Source organism: Vigna radiata, chromosome 9 (genome assembly GCF_000741045.1).
Source record: "Vigna radiata var. radiata cultivar VC1973A chromosome 9, Vradiata_ver6, whole genome shotgun sequence".
In the NCBI taxonomy this organism is placed as follows: domain Eukaryota; kingdom Viridiplantae; phylum Streptophyta; class Magnoliopsida; order Fabales; family Fabaceae; genus Vigna; species Vigna radiata.
The window spans coordinates 3,806,450-3,827,540 of NC_028359.1; the positions used below are offsets into that span (position 1 = coordinate 3,806,450).

General features: G+C 32.5%; 2 protein-coding genes across 3 annotated transcripts in view; one reads left to right on the forward strand and one right to left on the reverse strand.

Moving 5' to 3' along the window:
* Nucleotides 1-2,724, forward strand: part of LOC106773993 (copper-transporting ATPase PAA1, chloroplastic) — a 35,332-nt gene extending 32,608 nt beyond the window's left edge. For both annotated transcript variants that reach the window (XM_014660764.2, XM_022786314.1), the window contains 3 exons: nucleotides 1,141-1,344; nucleotides 1,856-1,936; nucleotides 2,096-2,724. In XM_014660764.2, the coding sequence (XP_014516250.1) occupies nucleotides 1,141-1,344; nucleotides 1,856-1,936; nucleotides 2,096-2,332 (522 nt within the window). In that variant the 3' untranslated portion in view covers nucleotides 2,333-2,724. The remainder of the gene's footprint in view (nucleotides 1-1,140; nucleotides 1,345-1,855; nucleotides 1,937-2,095) is intronic.
* Nucleotides 2,725-3,056: 332 nt separating this feature from the next.
* LOC106773994 (potassium transporter 7-like) lies at nucleotides 3,057-13,983 on the reverse strand. Its single transcript, XM_014660765.2, has 10 exons — nucleotides 13,479-13,983; nucleotides 13,124-13,352; nucleotides 12,764-13,012; nucleotides 12,507-12,557; nucleotides 11,843-12,103; nucleotides 6,269-6,321; nucleotides 6,047-6,161; nucleotides 5,687-5,941; nucleotides 4,422-4,944; nucleotides 3,057-4,010 (listed from the first exon to the last, which is right to left on the reverse strand). Exons 1-10 carry the CDS (start codon nucleotides 13,740-13,742, stop codon nucleotides 3,470-3,472), a joined length of 2,541 nt encoding a protein of 846 aa, XP_014516251.1. The 5' UTR covers nucleotides 13,743-13,983; the 3' UTR covers nucleotides 3,057-3,469.
* Nucleotides 13,984-21,091: the final 7,108 nt, after the last annotated feature.

A 21,091-nucleotide genomic window follows, 5' to 3' on the forward strand; every position in this document is an offset into this window, starting at 1 on the left:
CAATTAGAAACGTGAATTAAGGAAGTGAATCAACCTTGAATAATTACTGATTGAATTCAAAAGGGGATGAAGTGGAAGCAATCGCAACTTGAAGAAGCTAGATTGTTGAAGAAACTCTAGATACCATCTTAGAGAAATTGAATAGAGAAAAGATATCACACTTAGAACCATGGGTACAACATGTATTTATAGGTGTAGTTTACTACTAGCTATTATAAGAATTGACAGTTGTACAAAGTAGTAAAACAGTTTACAGGTAAACCTATAACTATTCAAAGAAAATAAGTTGTACAATACATTTGTAAACTATACAAGTTAACTGTAGTGTGTATACTAACAGCTGGTACTGGTGGCACGTGGCAACTCTACTAGGGTGCACCTTTCTAGCTCACTATTGACCTCATCAGACCTCAACAGTGGCCGCGATAGAGTAACAACAATAGCAGCTTTTTACACGGCAATGGAAATAGAGCTTCTAGGATCAAGATCTCTAACCAACTTGAACTATAAAAGGAAAATAAGAATTATTTTATAGATAATAATCACACCCATTACATTCTCGTCACCTCTATTTTTAACAATCAAACTCTAAATAGGGAAAGAAAATATGCTAAAATGAATAACATTCTAATGATATTTTGATAGGATAATGGGTTATAATGGGTAATAGGGAAGGACAGAGAAAACAGTTTAGGAATTAATTGTTGTTGGGTAGTTAGAAGTGGACTACCTTTATAAGAAGGCAGGGGGAGTCTGGTGGCATAAGAGTTTTTGATATTCAGTGTATTGATAGGAGGTTGTTCATGTGGAGGGAGAGTGCTCCCTTGGGGAAAGATTGTAAACACTTCACTCTTTGATTACAGAAGCAATATACATACATATTCTTTCTTTTTTGTGTGAGTGGGTACTGTGAGGAGTGAAAGATTGGTTTCTTGACTAAAGAAACCTATCATATTCGTTTCCTAATCAATATAGAATATTGAGGATATTTTTATCCAATAATCCTTCTTTTATAACAGGTAGATATAGATGTCTTGGATCTGAATCCTTGTGTGCCTAAATATTTTTTGCTTGTTAATATTTTTTTAATAAACGGAAAAAATTGTTTATTTAATGTTTGGCTTATGTTGCCATTTGCAGGTGCTATCTGAAGTGAAACCAGATGAGAAAAAGAAGTTCATAAATGAACTACAGAAAGATAAGAACATTGTTGCTATGGTTGGTGATGGAATTAACGATGCAGCTGCCTTGGCTTCTTCACATGTTGGTATTGCATTAGGTGGAGGTGTCGGGGCTGCTAGTGAGGTGTCTTCTATTGTATTAATGCGCAACCAGCTATCACAGGTCATTGTTATTTAATTAAGCTTTTTCTTGAAACATTCTTATATTTGTAAGAAGTCATGTTCTATTCTATTCAATTATTTTTGAATTATTTTATTATTTGACTTCATCTTTCAATCTCCTTTTGTACTTCGGAAACAGCCCTTTTTGATGGTTCTGTTGCCCTTGTCAATGAGCCTCTTAGCTTATAATCACTTCTGAAAGTTTAGAAGACAAACTCGTTGGAATGTTGCACTAATATAATATATAGGATTGGCCAGTTTTATTTAACACTTTTGCATTTTTCTTTTAGTGCACTTGAGATTCTAGGAGACACCTGGGTGTGGATTGAAAGTAGTTGATTTACATAAAATACGTATTTTTACTTCAATAACCAAAGAATGATTAGGTTACGTTCTCGATGCCTTTATTTCTGCTAAGACACTTTATTATGTGCACCCAGACTATTTCTTGGATGTGGTTGATTTAGACAATCGAATGTTAGTAGATAATTAATCTTTGTATTTAATTGCAGCTACTTGATGCATTGGAGCTTAGCAGGCTGACCATGAATACTGTAAAGCAGAATCTTTGGTGGGCTTTCGTCTATAACATTGTAAGTTCTTCTACCACCCAAATATAGAAATTGATGAGCGTGTATGTCTAAGAATTTGATACTTTCTTTTGTTGTTTTAATGTTTCTGTTATTTGCGATTTTGAAATATCTGGAAAAATATCGTTCTAGATTGTTATTCAACCTTCATGGTGTATACAGGTAGGAATTCCAATTGCAGCTGGAGCGTTATTTCCCATAAATGGAACTATTCTGACTCCATCAATTGCTGGGGCTCTCATGGGGCTGAGTTCCATTGGTGTAATGACCAACTCGTTACTTTTGAGATTAAAATTTTCCTCAAAGCAGAAACAAATATATAGTACATCGCCATATACCAAAGTCCATGTGGATTCTGATCTGGCACAACAAAACCAGAAAACAAGCCGACCATACTAGGATGTTGGATACACGCAGGCACAACGTAGAACAACGGACTCTCCTGACGTCAGCTCTGTGTGTATACTGCTAAACTTTGATTTATGGTGGATGAAAGGAAATCGGTTTACACGAGAATTCGGATGCATAGAATTGAAAGATTCACACCTTCAGGAAACGGCGAAAACTAATGAAGCAATTTATGTTATGTGAAAAAGAATAAATTGCACCAATCATTTTACTCTCTTTATGAGCTCTCTAGCTTTCTCTTTCAACCATAAGCTTTTCTCTATAGCAGTTTCCACTGATGGCAGGTTCATTATTCCTTGGTCTTTTTGTTGTTTATAATAAGATCTTCAGTCTTCGTCTCTCATGAAAATGACTCTTTAATCCACGAATCTTGGAATTTGAAAGGGACTGCAGTAAAATCCATTTATATTTCTGCATCTTAAAATATCTCCAAGTGTAGTCAGAAAGCCTTTTAGAATACAACTATAGTTTCAAATAAAACTTAAACATGCGTAGTTGGGATGAAGTATTGGTTCCTCAGTTTTGTCAATTTCCAACTATTAACTAGCGTCAATATCCAGAGCGTAAGGATTACGTACTTTCGGAGTAAAAAAGTCAAAATTAATATCTGTTTTAAAATAGTTATTATCAGTTTTTCTTTATTACCATCATCTATTTTCTCGTCAAAAACTAAGAAATCCACAACGAAAAAATCTTCAAGGGCCATAATGTCTTGTAGTCTAATCACTAAAATGACTTGTAAGATGAGATCACGCAAACTACAGAAATTTGTCTTTAGATAGTACAAAATTCGTGTTCAAGTGGAATTTGGCACATCCACGATATGTGTACATAACAGCCTACAGTTTCTTTTATGTAATGACAATTCTACATTTATCTCCTTTTTCTTTTCTTTTTTTGCTCAAAGCTATGTCATTTCCATATATCTACAATCCAAGCTCACAACCATAAAAAACATTGGAACAGGATCCAGATTATGAGCTAGAAAGATATATAGCAATATGAGGACCCAAAAAAGTGACGATAATGCAAATAGAACTGCAAAATGAGACCTTTCCAAGACCAACTCACTGCTACCAAATTATAATTTAAAATTACCTGTCAAATGTTGGGTCGGAAAATTGATGGTTAAACCATGTAGGTCATGCCAACCTGCATCAAATGTGAATGGGGTACACTTAAATTTGTGATCCCCCTCCGGCAGTTCTTTCTCAGAAAAGAATAAAAATAATTTATAATTAGCTTCTTGATAAACCATGAGTCTTTCCTAGCCCTTATATCCCCATGACCAAGAAGGTAAACCACTCCAGATTCTTTAGCCTTGCGTATAAAAGATAACTCTCTCTCAAGACTCTGCTCAGCATCAAGCACTGGGGGCTTAGGAGATTCAGGGTTTGCATCCTCAGATGTGCTTGCTTCCAAATTGGGTATGGGTATGTTTGTATCAATAAAATCAGCCAGAAGAGGGACGCCAAGAGAATAAACACTCCCATTGGGAGCTATGAGAACCCTAGAACCAGAGTACTCATCCTCAGAATCAGAATCATCATCCCCATCACTCTCCAGTGACCTCTCCTGAGCTTCACGACGTATAAACTTCTCTAGGCTTTCCATCAACAGTTGCTCAAAAGTCTGGTGATTTTCTTTTCGAACATCTTTGTAACCATACCTGTTGAAAATGTAAAATGTTCTGATCCGGCTTATAGAATTGAGAAAAATGAAACTATAATTAAAGTATATATTCCAGGAAAAAATACAAAAAAGATAGTAAAAAGTATTCCTGTTTCTGACTGTTGAAAAGTGGCTAAAGAGCAACCATTGATTAACTCAAATTAGCAACTTATCAATTGTCCTGAATTAAATACTTTACCAACAATCACAACATCGAGACTTTTCCTTGTATTATTGACTATTTTCCTTGAGATTTCAAGTAAAGCTATAGCACAATTCCAAAAGTAACGTGTATGTAGGACTTCTTTTTCACAACCTATTTGGCTTTTTAAAAGATAACACTTCCACTGATCCAATACAGATGAAAAACGCACAAATATCCCAAAATGTAAAATATTTAGCTTATTACCTGGCAATGCAGCGAAATATATGATAGCTTCTCTGGCAAACTCGCCGAAAAAGAAACCTTTCACTCTGAGGAACCATAGGAACTGGAACATATTTAATACTCACTAATATAATCATAGAGTGTATAGCTGGAAGTGTGGTTAGAAAATGGCCAAAAATGCCTGGAATTCCTTTCACCAACTCATTATAGAGCAAACCGATTCCAGGAGCTCGTATTGTCCCAAGATTACAGCCTAATTCTCGCATCAAATCCATTGACAGTTTTTGCTTTACTTCAGTTTCATATTTGAGCTTGCTCCCATAATTCCATACAAACATTATAAAAAACATTAATACAGCAAAGACCAATATGATCCAACTCCCATCTGTTACACTCCACAAAACTGATGAAAAGAAAGTCAACTCCAATCCCAGGAAGACTACTGCAAAAATCAGCACTACAATGATGTGAATCTGCCATATAAGAAGCATAACAAGAGTTACTAAAATAGTGGTCATCATCATCACACCCAGCTCAGCAATGCCTGAAAGAAGACAAAGGAACAAGCTGTAAACAAATTTGCATTTTATATAATTTTATGTAGTATAGTAAAATAATAGTAAAGGTAAATTCAGTGTATAAAAACCAATGAAAGATTAACTCCCTCCTCCCCGTAAGAATCGAATTATTATTGATGTATTCATTTTACAAATTTACACGTAAGGTGAAAGCTTGTCCTGAAGTAGACTGCCAGTTTCCAATGAAGGCTAGTTCGACCACTAGGACCAAACACCACATAGAGTTTTTGCTTGATTCCAATCAGTGGGTGTGGGTAAAGCCCTTTTTGAAGCTTTTGACATGACCTAACCTTGAAAACCGGTAACCTGCCTGTTTGACCACATCCATTTGGAATAAAATGATAACCGCCACCTCTTAAAAATGCTGTGAGTGCAAGATAATTATATCTATATTTGTACAGAAAGTCATTTTTTCTAAAAATAAAGTCAGTATTTGTAAAACTGCATAAATAATGGTTTTATTTTATACACTTTAAAGGTTTCTTAAAGAAAATTTGGTCAAGGCTCGACCTCCAGTTTTATTATTCTTTCAAGTGTGATTATAAGAGAGAAACTCAATGTCTTTCCAAGCAGTTGCAATACCAATATGCATTGATCCCATAAAAAAAGCAACATGATTTAAAATTTGACATGTCATGTGAATAGGCTGACAAAAATGACATTATTATCTTAGAAATAAAAATAGAGAAATTGAAACAAAATCATTACCATATGCATTTCCAATCTCATCAAGGCTGGATATAGTACAGACAAACACCAAAGAAACAGCCAAGAGAAACCAGTTTATGACAGGGATATAGATCTGTCCCATAAATTTCCGAGAGGTATGAACTATTTTAAGACGAGGGAAACAACCAAGTGCAGCAGACTGTTTTATACAAGAAAATGTGGCTGTTGTCATAGCCCGACTTGCAATTAATGCAGCAATGTTAGCAATGAGGAATGTTGGCCAGAATGCCCCACCTGCAGACACAAAATAGTCTTACATGAAGGTTCTGTAAAGTGCAAAGAAATGTCACTGGAAATGTTGACAAACACTAGTACAGAAACCAAGTAGACTAAACTTACTTGGAACAGAAGAATAGAAAGCATTGCCAGCATCAGCATGGTTTTCCATAAGGTATGCAGCTTGACCCAAATATCCCAACATTAGGCACGGTAAAACAAGAAATACAAATGTAAGCTGCAAAAAAACCACCATCGGTCTCATCAGGTATTAGCTTATAAGATACAGAAAGTATAATAATGGAAACATAAGCTGTCAGTTATAACATAGTCAGCATTCATTACCTGAACTGACCGTACAGGGAAATAGCAAAGATCTGCAAACATTGCCTCCGAGCCTATAACAAGATCCAGTAACAATGTTAATCAACAGTTCAAAATAATATGTACCTTAGCAATTTCAAAATGCAAATTGCTTATTCACCGCATTACAATAACAAGAGATTGGTTTCAAAAGGCAGGGATAATGTTGCAGATAGCATATTATTAGGATAAAAATAATCCCAATATTTCCACAATATTAGGAAAAAATATCTTCAAAATCTCCCTATTTGTTTAAGCATATTTTTATTTCCTTATTTTAAAGGATTTGATTATGACAAAAGTAGAGATGATGAGAATGTAATTGGTATGATTAATATTGTTGCAAATCCTACATTAGCTAGTAATATAGCCAAATTGTAGTATATGGGTGGGTGAAATCTCATTTTGCAAACCAGTTTTATAATTGAGTTAAGCTTAAATTTCACTTTTTTAAGAAGGTATCAAAGTCATTCAGAGTCTTAACATAATCAAGTTTGTTAGACCTATCATATCACCTTCTATCAGGCTCCCCTCTAGTCTCACTCCAGATGTCTAGTCCTTAGTGTGGGGTGGTGTGCCGGAGATCCAAAATTGACTAAAGATATGGTTTATTCATATAATATATATATATATATATATATATATATATATAAGAAAAAACTAAAGAAAATTCAAATTCACGTAAGACATCCCAAACCAACTAGAAATATGGTCAAATTAAAACATGTAAGTATATGCAAACCTTACATTTCAAACCAATTTTCTGAAGTTGGGTTAGGGTTAAATTCCACTTTCTTAAGAGTTATCAATAAAATAATTCTTTATTTTCTTACATAGCTCAAGTGATATTGTGATAGATAGAGCAAGCAATTTTGTTTGGAGAAAAATAGAGCTAGTGATGTTTTTGTAGATAAAATTTTGTTTCAGTAAGCATTTAGGATTCTAACAGTTCCAATGCATCTTAGATTTCAGTTCATTCTATCATTGGAAGTCTTATCAAGTGAGGATAGACCTTTTATAGGTGTGGGACCCTTCCGCTACCACATTTTCAATCGACATTCTAAACTCTCCACCTTGAGTATAGCTTCCAAGTTCACTAAGCAAGTACTCCATATCTAAAATAAAGAAGCCTAAAGCAAAGATACCACTTTTACATTTTAGAATTGTTGGAGATCTCATATCCACCAGTGGTATAGCTAAACTAAAATATAAAAGAGGGGCACAAATGTCACCTCACAAACCAATTTTGAGGTTTTGATTTAGGTTTAAACTCAAACTCTAAGATAGTACCAAAATATATCCTTCATTCATTGAAAGAGTCACTTACCACCGTATTATACACACATCGAGGCTAATAGTGTGAGACCTGAGAGATATATTGAGAAAAACTTCAGTACCACATTGAGTGCATGGGGTTAACCAAAGAGCATCCCCCACCTCACAAACCTATTTTATAAGATTAAATTAAGCTTAAACCCAAATTCTAAGAACAACATACATATATCCTACAAAAACAATCAGGATAAGATAAAGAAAACTAATAACTAATAATCCTAAGACATAACAATGAAATAGTTTGTTAGTTTTCTTGATGGTTATCCCATGTCACATGGACATGTTATAAAAAGTAAGTCCGACATATTTCTAATCTTTGTTAATTATTTCCATCTTGTTGAAAATCAACATAGAAAAAACATCAAAAGAGTTAGGTCCAATAATGGGACTAAATATGTGAATAATGAATTTTCCAAATTTTGGTCTCTCACTGGTATTGCCCATGAACTAAAATGTGTTAACACTACAAAACAAAATAGAGTTGTAGAAAAAAAGAATCATCATCTCCTAAAAGTAGCTAGAGCTTTGTTTTTCCAAATGCCTTTTCTCAAAACATACTAGGGAGAAGTTGTATTAACTACCACATGCCTCATTAACAGGTTCCCAACTTGTGTCTTAAATGGCATGGATGCTATTAAGTGTATATTATCTTTTGTTCACTCTTCTCCCCTAGTGTCAACCTTGTCATTGGTCTTTGGTTGTGTTGCTTTCATTCACTCTCATAACCATAATTGCAATAAATTGGATCTTATAGCTCTTAAATATGTTTTCACAAGGGGCAAAAATGTTATCAACCTCAGAGTCATCTTGTCTTTATCTCAATAGATGTCACTTATCATGAAACTGAATCCTTTTTATAAGTCCTTCGCTTGAGGGGGAGGAACCACTTGAAGCAGAGGATCTATACTTCTTGTCATTAGATTTAAGTGATGAAGCCACCACAAGTAGGATAGAATCACATGATAGTAAAGAAGAACTCAAATTCTATGGGAAAAATATCAAAGACAGCCCACTTTGTCTCTAAAGCAAGAAGAGTTGTCTCACTCAGAGGTGGGGAACCATAAAGGTAACCGTGAAGAGGTAAATGTTACTAAGGATTTACCCATTGCATTGAGAAAGAGAAAAAGATCATGTCTTAAATATCCTATTTCTCATTATATATGCACTCACAATCTCTCTTATAGACATTGAAGTTTTATTGTTGCCATTAATGCCACAAATCCTACCTTGATCTAAAACTCCATGAAAAATGAGCATTTGACTCAAGCCATGGGAGAGGAGATGGAGGCATTAGAAACAGACTCGAAATGGGAGATTGTTGACAAACCAAATGACAAAAAGGTTGTGGAGTGCAAATAGATATTTACAAAAACACATAAGGTGGATGGCGGAGTAGATAGGTATGAAACTAGATTGGTTGCAAAGAAGTACAGTCAAACTTATGAAATTGACTATGAGAGACTTTTTCACCCATGCCAAAGATGAATATAGTTTGAATTTGCAATTCACTTTGGATGGACTTGAACATGTTGAATGTGAAAAATGTCTTTCTTCATAGAGCTTTAGAAAAATTGTACCTGGAAATTCCACTTGGATTTGATACTCATAGTGAAAGGGATTAGGTTTTCCTCCTAAAGAAGGCCTTACATATGGTCTTAAACAATCTCCAACGGTATAGTTTAGGAGATTTACAAAAGCAATGGTGTTGGAAGTCCCACATCAACTAGATATAAGACCAATTTATAGTATATAAGTGAATGCAAACCTCACATTACAAGCCAATTTTGTACGGTTGAGTTAGGCTTAAAGTCCACTTCTTAGCATGGTATCAAAGCCAGGTTAGGCCCATCCTAGCGAGATTTGTGTTGTTGGACATATTGTTCCACCCGCTATCAGACCACCCATTAATGTCTAGTCTCACGTTCGAGATGTATATACCTCGGTGTGAGGGGGGTGTTGAAAGTCCTAGATCTACTAGAGATAAGGTCAATTTATAGTATATAAGTAGGTGCAAACCTCACTTTAAAAGCCAATTTTGTGGGATTGAGTTAGACTTAAAGTCTACTTTTTAACAAATGGTTTCCTTAAAATGTAAGCAAAGTCAAAGAGATCATACTTTATTTGTAAAGCACTCCATTACATGATTATTGCAAGAGATGATGAAATAAATAAATTGGGTTTAAAGGAAAAATTCACAGGCCAATTTGATATGAAAGACCTAGAAAAACTCAAGTATTTCCTTGAAATAGAGGTTGCTTATTCCAAAAAGGAGATTTGCATCTCTTAAAGAAAATATGTTGTCGATCTCACTTGAGATTGAAACTCTAAAATAATTCTAGAGGGCTTGTAAGATCTCTCTCACTCTCATTCTATATATAAGAAAGTTCTGATACAAAAGTACATGGAAGATTATGGGTCTACCCCTAGAACCCTAGGCGCAGACCTAGGTACTACTACTATAGATTATAGGGTAATTATTCTAACAATCTCCTTCTAGAAACAATTAAGTTGGTATGTAAACCCTCAAAAGTTCCTATTGAACAGAATCATAAAATTAGAAATGAAAAGTGCACTCATAGAAAAAACACAATAGAAGATACTATATGTTTATGGAAAAATCCTGGTCATCTAGAGAAGCAATAAACAAGATAGAGTATCTTGTTCAAGTGCAAAAGTTGAATTGTAAACCCCTAATCAAGGTGTGTGTGAAGGACTTTAGATGAAGATCATATTAGATTACCTTAAAATGAAAGTTGACATCCATGTGCAAGTGTACTGTGATAATAAGTCAATTAAAGCATTGCTCATAATTTCACGATCGGACCAAATATATTAAAATTGACTGAGGTAATGTGGTCACAACCAATGTGCACAACGAAAGTTGAGAATGACCAATATTTATTTACCAACTTGAAGAGAAGTGTTATAAATAAGGGACTATAGGCATAAAAATATCATAATATCTCTATAGTTATCAACAAAAATATCCCTTGAATCTACACATTCATTTTAGCTGATTTTATTTCCTCTTTTAAAAGAGTGTGATTGTTACAAATACAGGGGTTGAGAATGTAATAGTTGTACTTGTAATAAATAAAATATTTATTTTCTCTGTTTTTGATAGGTTCAAAGGAAATGTTTATATTAGAAGAAATAAAAGGGACAGACAGTCATAACTGTCTGTGGGTAGGTTTTGTTGTCTCAGACTTTTATAAAGTCTGTGTAAACAGTTGTTTTTAGCAGTTTTTTTGAGGAAGTTTGTAAAGGGAAGGCTAGGGAGAGTCTGGTCCTCTCAAAAGACCAAGGCTAGTGTAACAATTTAGATTATTGTGCTTGTTTCATTGTTAATAAAGTTGTCTAGTTTCTTTGAGTGAACATCCAAGAACCTGTCTTGGAAGTCTTTACAGTTTTAAATAAATTTGGGTACCTGTCAGTTTTTTTGGTCAAGTCCTGTCATAAAATAATTACCCAACTGATGACTATTTGTACAAGTAACAATTGCAGATCAGACTTCATGAAGATGTATTGAATTCATCAAATACGAACATTTCACGTATTTAATTTTGGTCTTCCTAGACTAATACCCTCACAAAGAAATGAACCAACCAAATTCAAACAGTGCCTGAGTATAATGAATCCATTCCCAACTTCTTGGATTTAAACAAAGCTTGTTTGAATTTGTCCATTACTAATCTATTCACCCTATCAAAATAAATTCATTACCAGAAGTCTGATTTCACTAGAAGTTTAGTGGTCCTACCAATTAGTCAAGCAGTTAAAAATAATAATTTTATCCCACACCACAGCTAGGAAGATCTAAATCTAATACTTCAATGAACCTCGCATTCTAATAAAAGTCATTGGGCATGTTGTTCCATCAAGACAGATAGCGAGCATAAACTTAAGGCCTACTTGTTTTACATCAATAATCAATTTCCCACACTGTGCCCATGTCCCAATGTGAAATTTGTGGTCAAGATGAATATTGGCACACATACCAATTACATTCAACAGACCTAAATCACTTCTATAAAAAATCAACTATACTCAACTTTAGAACAAATGAGTACTAGGAGATTAGTCATTCAATATCATGCAAACAATTGGTTTATAAATACAGAAAAACAAACACGGATTGAATTGAATCCACAAATATACATGAGAAGCAGAACATATATTACTGAATATGCCATATCCATTATCCTACATATATGTGCTTACCAGTTGCACACAGAAGACAGCCCCCAAGAGAATACCATGCTTTAGTTGAATTCCTTGCAAAGAAATAATATATGTGAATAGGATTAAATGCCCTCAAGACACTGCTGTCATATTTAACAAGGTTGTATATACCAATGCCCGCCAGAGAACAAAACCATATAAACAAAGCAGGCCCTACAACAAGCCCCACTTTACTTGTTCCATATTTCTGTACACTGAATAAAACGATAAGGCAGGCAACAGAAATCATCACCACTTCATCTGCATAATAGAGGAAAAAGAAGAAAAGATTAATTCAACTTCAAATTACACTAAAATAACAATATTTAGCCAAATTCATCTACAGTCTCTACCAGGATTACCTAAATTCTAAGAACCTCATCCCATACCATTACACTTTGGTTGGAATGACATGCAGAGCAAAAGAATTCTACAAATACATGACTCAATCTGTTCAATACTAGGACCAAAGCATAGTTCAGACAATATTATAAACGAAAAGGCATCCACAAACACTGTTTTATAGGAAAAGCTCCAAAAATTTATTCCATAGAAGAAGGACAGAAATCAAAGTTCTCCAGTTGTGTTTGTGCATAACAACCTAAAATGCAAGTGTTGATTAATAACTATCGAATATAAATTTGTTAATAGGTTAGCGTGATACCTTGTTTAATTGCATCTACCCCAACCTTCAAACCATTAACAGATGATAGCACTGCAGAATGAAAAAGATATAAAGAAAGAATTAATATGAAGAAATAAAGAAAAGAAGTGGTTACTGAAGAACAACAGTGACCAGGTACAAAAGCAACAGGATGTCATTACATTACAAGTATGACATTGGCTTCAGTCAAACACAATGTGACAAAATATTATTGTAAAAGAAGTTATAGAAGATATGACCCAACAGCATTAAGCAACCTGACATTGCCGGCGTAACCACCCCATTAGCTATGACCATGGAAATACCAGCAAGAACTAATAATAGTATAATCTTCTTAAGAGTCAGCGAATTCTCTAGTCTTTCCTTGATTTTTAAAGACCTTTCAAGCTCGGGAGATGGCACCTTCAGTCTAAAGCCCGATATTCGAGCATCCGATCGCAACTGATTGGGAAGAAGACTCACCTTAGCATTTCGACAAATCAACGAGTACAATGCAAACGTACCACCTGCGGTGGTTATAAAATAAGCATAAACTTGAGTGCAGAACCCCGTGTGAAAAAGAGAAAGAAAGAAAATAATACCGAATACTTATCATTAAAACACCCAAGTTAACATACCTTCCCCATCATCATTGGCCCAAAGAACAACAAGCACATACTTCAGTAAAGGAATCAAAATTAAAGTGTACAAAACAAGTGATAAAGCTCCAAGAATATCTTCATTTCCATTAACAGGAGCCTTCCTGAACATAACACTGAACGTATACAAAGGACTCGTTCCAACGTCACCAAAAACAACACCGAGAGTTTGAAAAGCCAACAGAATCCCCTTCCCCACACTAACATCCTGCAACAACACACAAATCAACGACGACAAGCAATAAGAGAATGCAAACAACACAACACAATACACATCACCAATACATCATAATTGAACGCTTCATAAGCGGAAATCAAGCTCGGAATAAATAACCTCGTAGTCATTTCTCTGAGCGCCGGGGACCTCGAGAGCTTCGACATCAAATGAATCGATTCGCGGACCGGTGCGAACGAGTCTATGTTCGCCATTGTCCTCGTCCTCAGAATCAAACATAGGCTGGTGGCGTAAATCCGCAGCGTCGAAGTCCTCGATCTCGGAGGGATCCTCGTCCTCCTGGAAAACCCACCGCGATTCGTATGATTCGGGATCGCCCTCGCCCCCCAGCGAATGAAGACTCTTGGTTTTAGGGTTCGCCATGGGAAATGGGAATGGTAGTGATGATTACTGATTACTGCTTGGACCGGTGCTTAGTCGTAACTGAAATTGTGTTTGAGATACTGAATCAACAACAGCAACATGCGCTGCCTGTGCACTGTGTGTATCAGTGTGAGTGGAGCAATGCACGAATTGAAATTTTTCACGTCAAGAATCTCATCTATCTCTGTTGATTATGAATATTTTCCAAGTGTTCTGTGTAGAATAGTCAGTTAAAGAAATATGTTGTTACCTTTTTTTGGTTAAATAACGAGATAGGTAGTGATAGTTGTTTCCCACTTTTCCGAATACAGAAGGGAAAAGAAGTAATAATTTTTTTACAGTGGTGTTCATTATATTAGTTGACATCAATTTGTTTTTATTTTAAAATAAAATAGAATCATGATCACAAAGATATATAAGTCACTACTATGGTCTGTTTATTTTAGAACTTAATTATAAAGTTAAAGTATTTATTTAATTTAAGATTATTATACTTATATTTTAGAATTCAATTTGCCTTGTGTTTTTTTTTCATCTGTTTGATTTTATTACAAGTTTCTAGATGTTATTTTATCATAATTGAAATAAATTATATAAGAGAATTTCAATATGTAAAAAATAATTTAAAGTCATACCGTAACAGTTGATTATCTTAAAATTAGTATTTTATACAACCCTATAGTTTAAGATTGCACTATAATAATACTATTTTTCCTAAACAATAATCAAGGAAAAGTCATTGTTTTTTAATATAAATTATGGGCAATTAATTTAACAAATTTTTAATCTAAAAATCATCATATCTTTAATTGGCAGAAAATATAATCAAACAACATATTTATACCACTTATTTTAATATTTTATTAAATTATTTATATTGATACTGATAACATTGATTCAGTATGAGTATAATCTTATTTAAGAGGTTCTAAGTAATTAATATAGTTTAAATAAACTAGCAATTACATATGCAGTGCACTGTATGTGCAGTAAATTCAAATTAAATTACCAGTTTAATATTGTTTATTCTTCTTGTTCTTCTATCTACCTCCTACCAATTAACATTTGTGTGGTGGTTGTTTCTAAATAAATTTATGAATTATTCCATATCGGATATATTTTAATTTGTTATATATTATACAAGTAAAATATGTTGAATACAAAATCAAAATGATAAATAAATAAATAATAAGGTTATTTTAAAATGAGATAAAATTGAAAGAAAAAAATGTAAAACTTAGAAGATTGATAAAAAAAAATATGGTGGCACCTTTATTCTTGTGACTCATGTTTTTTAGTAGTAATAGTGGTAGGAAATAAGGTGGCTAATATATATATATATATATATATATATATATATATATATATATATATATATATATATATATATATATATAGACTGTCCAATCTTATATAAAAATTTAGACTAATTTTTTTACTCGTTTGAATAACATTTTGTCAACAAGCTGTAAGTCAACAGCATAAGGAATTATTAGTTTTGTAATTTTTTTTCCTTTAGTTATATTATGTAAAATATTAGAGTTCAGGTTAACGACCTTATTTTTATACAATTAAATTAATAGAAATAATAAATTCTATAAATCTTTTTATGAAAATAAATAATATTCAAAAAGTTATAATTTCTAATTTTTAAACATAAGTTTGTTAGAAATTTCATAATAAATGTATATTAACGTGAATATAAAAATATAAGCAAAAGAAAAATCAAAATTAAATATTTTCTATATAAATAATATGCAAAGCAATGAAATCCCAAAAATAAAGAAAAGAGAAACTAGCATATACCAAAACTTTTAACCTGTGAAAATCTGTGAAAGAAAAATCTATCGGATTTAGTCTAGTAAAATCTTTTACTAATAATAAGTAATAGATACACCACAATATAATAAAATATTTTCTTTTTAATAGACTTGCATAAGATAGCTCTATTTTTTTTCTCGAGTTCATGGTAGCTTTCTTTTTTTTTTCTCTCACTAGAGGTATTTACATCTTTTGTTTATCTTTTTCTAGGAAACATGATGTAAAAGATTACATAACTTTAAATTGCATAATGGACTGGTAGAGCATAAAGAAAAATATTTTTTTCATTTCTTTTCCTTAAAAATTCTCTCTCTTACTAATTAATTGAGATCATAGTCAACCAAATTATTTTTCAAGTTACAGCTAGCAAAATATTTTTTTTCAAATTCAGATTTTTATCATCATATTTGATTTACTATTGTAAGTGTGAATTTTTCTAATTATAGTTGTTTCATCGTTAATGCATCCCATATCCAATGATATTAGACTTTAATATGCTTTGATCTTGAAAAGTTTAATTTTTGCTAAGATGAATTACATGATTATTACATTACAAAATATATTTTTCTTGTAATAATCTCAACTCTTTTACGAATTTATTCATCCATAGAAACTCCTTAGCAGCTTTTATAACAACAAAATATTTTGCTTATATAAAAGATAGAGCAACACATATTTGTAGTCTAGATTTCCATGACATTGCTTCCCCTACAAAGGTCATCATGTAACTAGAAGCAAACTTCCTATAATTCACATCATTAGTCATGTCTGCATATGTGTAACCATTTAACACAAGCTTACTAGTTTTACAGAATAAACAAACTCTAGAAGTACCTTTGAGATACCTAAGCATCCATTTCATATATTGACAATGCTCTTTCCCATGATTATAAGGAAGCGACTCACTACACCAACAACATGAAAAATGTTTAGTCTTATACACACCATAACATACACCAAACTACCAACTGTAGATGAAGTGGAATCTTCTACATTTCTTCTTTCTCTTTCTCACTTGTAAGATAATGTTTTGAGCTCAACTTAAATTAACTGGAAAGTGGAGTGTTAATCGACTCAAAATTGTTCATATTAAATCTCTCTAATTCCTTTTCAGTATATTTTTTGTTGGGACAACCACAACTTTGCATTATTCACATCACGAACATTTCTCACAAACAATTTTCATCCTTGTATTTCAAGTTTACTAGTTTTCTAACAAGGAATGCCTTGTTTAAGGAATTTTTAGACTCAAACAACTAGTTTAATATCTTCCATAAGTTGTAAGCTAGAGTATCATTTAATACATGCTGATAAATTGATTAATCTTTCCATTGTCTGATCATGCCAATAATCTTTTTATTTATTCTTTTTTCCAATCCCCCCTTAGATTTATCTAATGCTTTAATACTTTGTTCCTTAATAGGACCATGAAGGTCTTTGCAAAATAAGAAATCTCCCATGTCGGATTTCCATAATGAATAATTTGTAGAATCCAATTTAATCATGGTTCCAACAACATTATTATCTCCTATTTTTATAACACAAATCAAAGCTCCTAACTGGAGTTTTGATACCATTTTTTGGGAATATAATAAAAATAACAAATAACAAGTAGAAGAAAAAACCAAATCAAATCTTCTCTATATAAATAATATGCAAAACAATGAGATACACAAAATATAAAAGAGAGAAACCAATAGACATTAAAACTTTTAACACGAGAAGGAAAACCCACACGACCTAATATAGTATCACTAACAATAACTTATGAGTACACTAACCATTAAGGATCAAAAGAAAAAAATAAAACTTCTTCATCAACAAGGTGGATAACAAAAGAGAAAACCTCATGAAATAAAACCTTTTCTCCAAGTTAGCTTATTTGCACATGATATTTTTCTCACCCAAGGCACTCACATTTTATCTATATGTCTCCCTCATAAAAACTTAATGCAATGGGTTGCATAATTTTAAATTGAATAATGGGTTGGTAGCCCATGAAGAAAAATATCTCATTTTTTTTGGGTATTGCTCCCTCCATCACCCTAAGTGCTCCTGCACCTCCTCATTATTTTCTTTTATTCTAAAAATACTCTACATCTCCCACTATTTTCTTTTATTCCAAAAATACCCTACACATCCCCACTATCCTCAACAATCTTTCTATTTCTCTCTCTACATTAATAGAGCATTCACCTGGCTCAGAAATAAACTTGTGATATATTGCAAAATTTTATTTACACTTTTCCTTAAATAAGTTTGATTCAATCTTATTTTCATTGTTCAATATTTTTTTTCTTCAAATTACTTAATAAATGGTAAAATTTTGTTCTAAATTTCTAGAAAAATGTTTATATATATATATATATATATATATATATATATATATATATATATATGTGTGTGTGTGTGTGTGTGTGTGTGTTTTTACATTTAATATCTATTTTTTAACATTATATTATTGTTTAAGTTACCTACATGTTTGACTCAAATAACTTGAATAAAGTATTTAATTTATTAGATAAATAATATAAAAAATATTATTAAATACTTAAAATATAAAAGAAAAGTTATTTGTTAAAAATTTGGAATTTATTTAGTTCTTTCGTCATTATAAAGTTAGTATATAATAATAATAATAATAATATATTATTATTATTATTTACTATTAATATTATTATGTTTATTATTTTGTATTTGTATCTAACTTTTAAGTTTATAAAATGGAAGTGGTAGAAGCAATAATATTGAAAAGTCATATAAATGTTCCATTAATGTAGAGAGAAAAAGAGAAAGATTGTTGAGGATAGTGGGGAGGTGTAGGGTATTTTTGGAATAAAAGAAAATAGTGGGGAGGTGTAAAGTATTTTTCGAATAAAAGAAAATAGTGAAGAGGTGTAGAAGCACTTGGGATGGTGGAGGGAGCAACACTCCATTTTTTTCTTAATTAAGTTAGTGTGAGCCCAATAAATTTGCAACCCACCTGACATACTTAAATAAAACAACAGCGAAAATTAAGTTTGTAGTAACTAAAGTTTTCAAACAAAATTGAGAATTGATAAAAGACCCTTTTGAAAGTAAACTTAATTAATGGAAAATTCACACAATACTCATATTAGTGAACACATCATAAGTTATGGACACATGTTGAGAAAAATCTACACAATGTGAGCCATGTGGACCAACCTGTCCTATTCCATTATTGGTCCACGTGGGCTGTGGGTTTTGCAGGGTGGACCTAAGTGGGTTAATGAGCCAAATTACTCAGGCCACCTTGTACTCAAGCTATCGCCCTTAACATGACTCGCTCTGCATTTTGATCCTAACCTAAGGTAGTAAGATTTAGAGTTTGCATAGGCCCTTATTGGATAAGGTATAAAAGGATTCTTTTGTTGAGATTGTTGATAAGGGAAGCACTGTTTAGCTAACCTTAATCTCACAGTGCTTTAATCACTCTGGTTTTTTATGATGACAACACATTATTAATAACACATGTCTTGTTATGTGTTACATGTTCTGTTGCTTATTGTTTGATATCTTACCATGTATTGTGTTGATCTTGATATATGAATGCATATTCAGTGTTTTGATATATGTTACATTTGTTGTGATTGCATTACATATGTTTTGGAAATGGAAAACCACATGCACTTTGATGAACTTATATTGTGTGACACATCTGCATGTCCTAAGTCGACTCCATTATCAATAGTGTCAATTAAGCCTAAAGACTTTACACAGATTTTCAAATACAGTGTTATGTGAGATTTTACGTTAAAAGAATTTCAATATGTGCATATGTGTTAAAGTCGACTATGTGCGCTATGTACTCGACTTTGTTAGTTGTTTTATTTGGAATTATGTTATGCTTGTGAATAATAAAGGCTATATTTTCAAATGTTAGTTAAGCATTGAATGAGAGTCAATTGTATTGAATGTGGAATTAATTTGTTTGACTTGACTGCTACTACTCTGACTTAACTGTTATAACTGTCAAAAGATAGTCGATTGTATTAGTAGCTTAGTCGATTACATGAGCCTCTGATTTATGGAAATCTATAAATACGCGAGACCTGAGTTATTCAGAGAACTTTTGGAAGAACTGGCATTTTCATATTCTGTTTCAGATTGATTATCTGTGATTTAGTGCTCCAAGAACAAATCAAGAAGACTGTGGTAATCATTCTTTGAAGAGGTTCTGAAGGAGAATTCTGTTGTGCTTACTACTTGATCATTATCTGCACAATTGAGGTGTTCTTTGGTTGATCAAGGCTCGTGTTACAATCCGTTGGAGATTGTCGTACCTGTTGTGATTACAAGGGGTGGATTCGTGGAGTCTGGACACTTTGAGGATTGTTCAAAGTGGGTTGAAAATTGCAGAAGAGGGGATATCTTGCTGCAAATCTTTGTGTGTTTCTGCCTATATTTTGGTTAGAGGGTTAAAGAGGTGTTTTATATTTTTGACGTGAATGTCTCTATAAAAGCCTTGTTGTAAAAACCTTGACCATTATAGTGCATTTGCTTCTTGGGATTGGAAGGACACTGGATGTAGGCATTAAGGCCAAACCAGTATAAAAATCTGCGTTTGAATTCTCTATCCCTATTCTTTTACTTTTAGTCGACTCTGTGATTAGCGTAGTCTACTTTGATTTTCCACTGCACTTAAATTTTTATTACTTGCGATTCAAGAAATTGTGCAAAGATTTCTACTTTGTGAAAAAGATTGTAAAAAGACTCTGATTTTCAAACCTCACCAATTCAACCCCCTCTTGGTGTTGAAACAAAACCTACTTGTTTTCCAATATCTTTTAAGATCAATCCATTTACCTTAAAATTTGGTGAGAATGTTTTGGCACAAATCATTAAAAGGAGAGACAATTGGTCCAATGTCATTAAACTTGGATAACTTTAAACCAAATAGCTATTAGGCAAGCAAATAATGTCCGCATTGCCCCCAACTACTATTACAAAGGTTGGGACAACATGTATAAATATGACGATGCTATGTAACATGTATTGTATAGAGTGAACTTTGTAATAAAGTTAGTGGGCAAGAACATAGTTTATAAGAAGTTTTACTCACAAGAAAAAGAAATAACAAATCTACAATGAGTTCATATTACAAGAAGATAGTTTATAACTTTGTTTGAATTAAAAAGTTTATTTTTTTATTAATTAGATAAGTTGGTATTAAGTTCACAAAAATAATCACTAAAAAATCATTATTATTTATTGTAAAAATTTGTAAATAAAACAGTTTTACTTACAAATTACTTTAGAGTAAATTAATCATAATTAACATTACTTAAATATCTATTTGTAAGTATTTTATCTACAAACTCTATAATTATATACATATAAATTAATAGATAATTACCTAATGACAAATTTGTAGATGATTTACCTATAGATAAATTTATAATTAATATATTAGTTTGTTTTAATATTAGTGATTTTTTTCAATACATAATGTTGTCAAAACGGACCAATGTCCTAATCCGATCTAACTCATCACGGATTGGTCATTT

What these genes read in the sequence shown, in the direction of transcription:
- LOC106773994 (XM_014660765.2), bottom strand. Translation starts at nt 13,742, where the DNA reads ATGGCGAACCCTAAAACCAAGAGTCTTCATTCGCTGGGGGGCGAGGGC. An exon ending in GGTTACGCCGGCAATGTCAG is followed by an intron (nt 12,558 to 12,763) that starts GTTGCTTAATGC and finishes TTCATTCTGCAG; the next exon opens with TGCTATCATCTGTTAATGGT. An exon ending in TTTCTATTCTTCTGTTCCAA is followed by an intron (nt 5,942 to 6,046) that starts GTAAGTTTAGTC and finishes TTGTGTCTGCAG; the next exon opens with GTGGGGCATTCTGGCCAACA.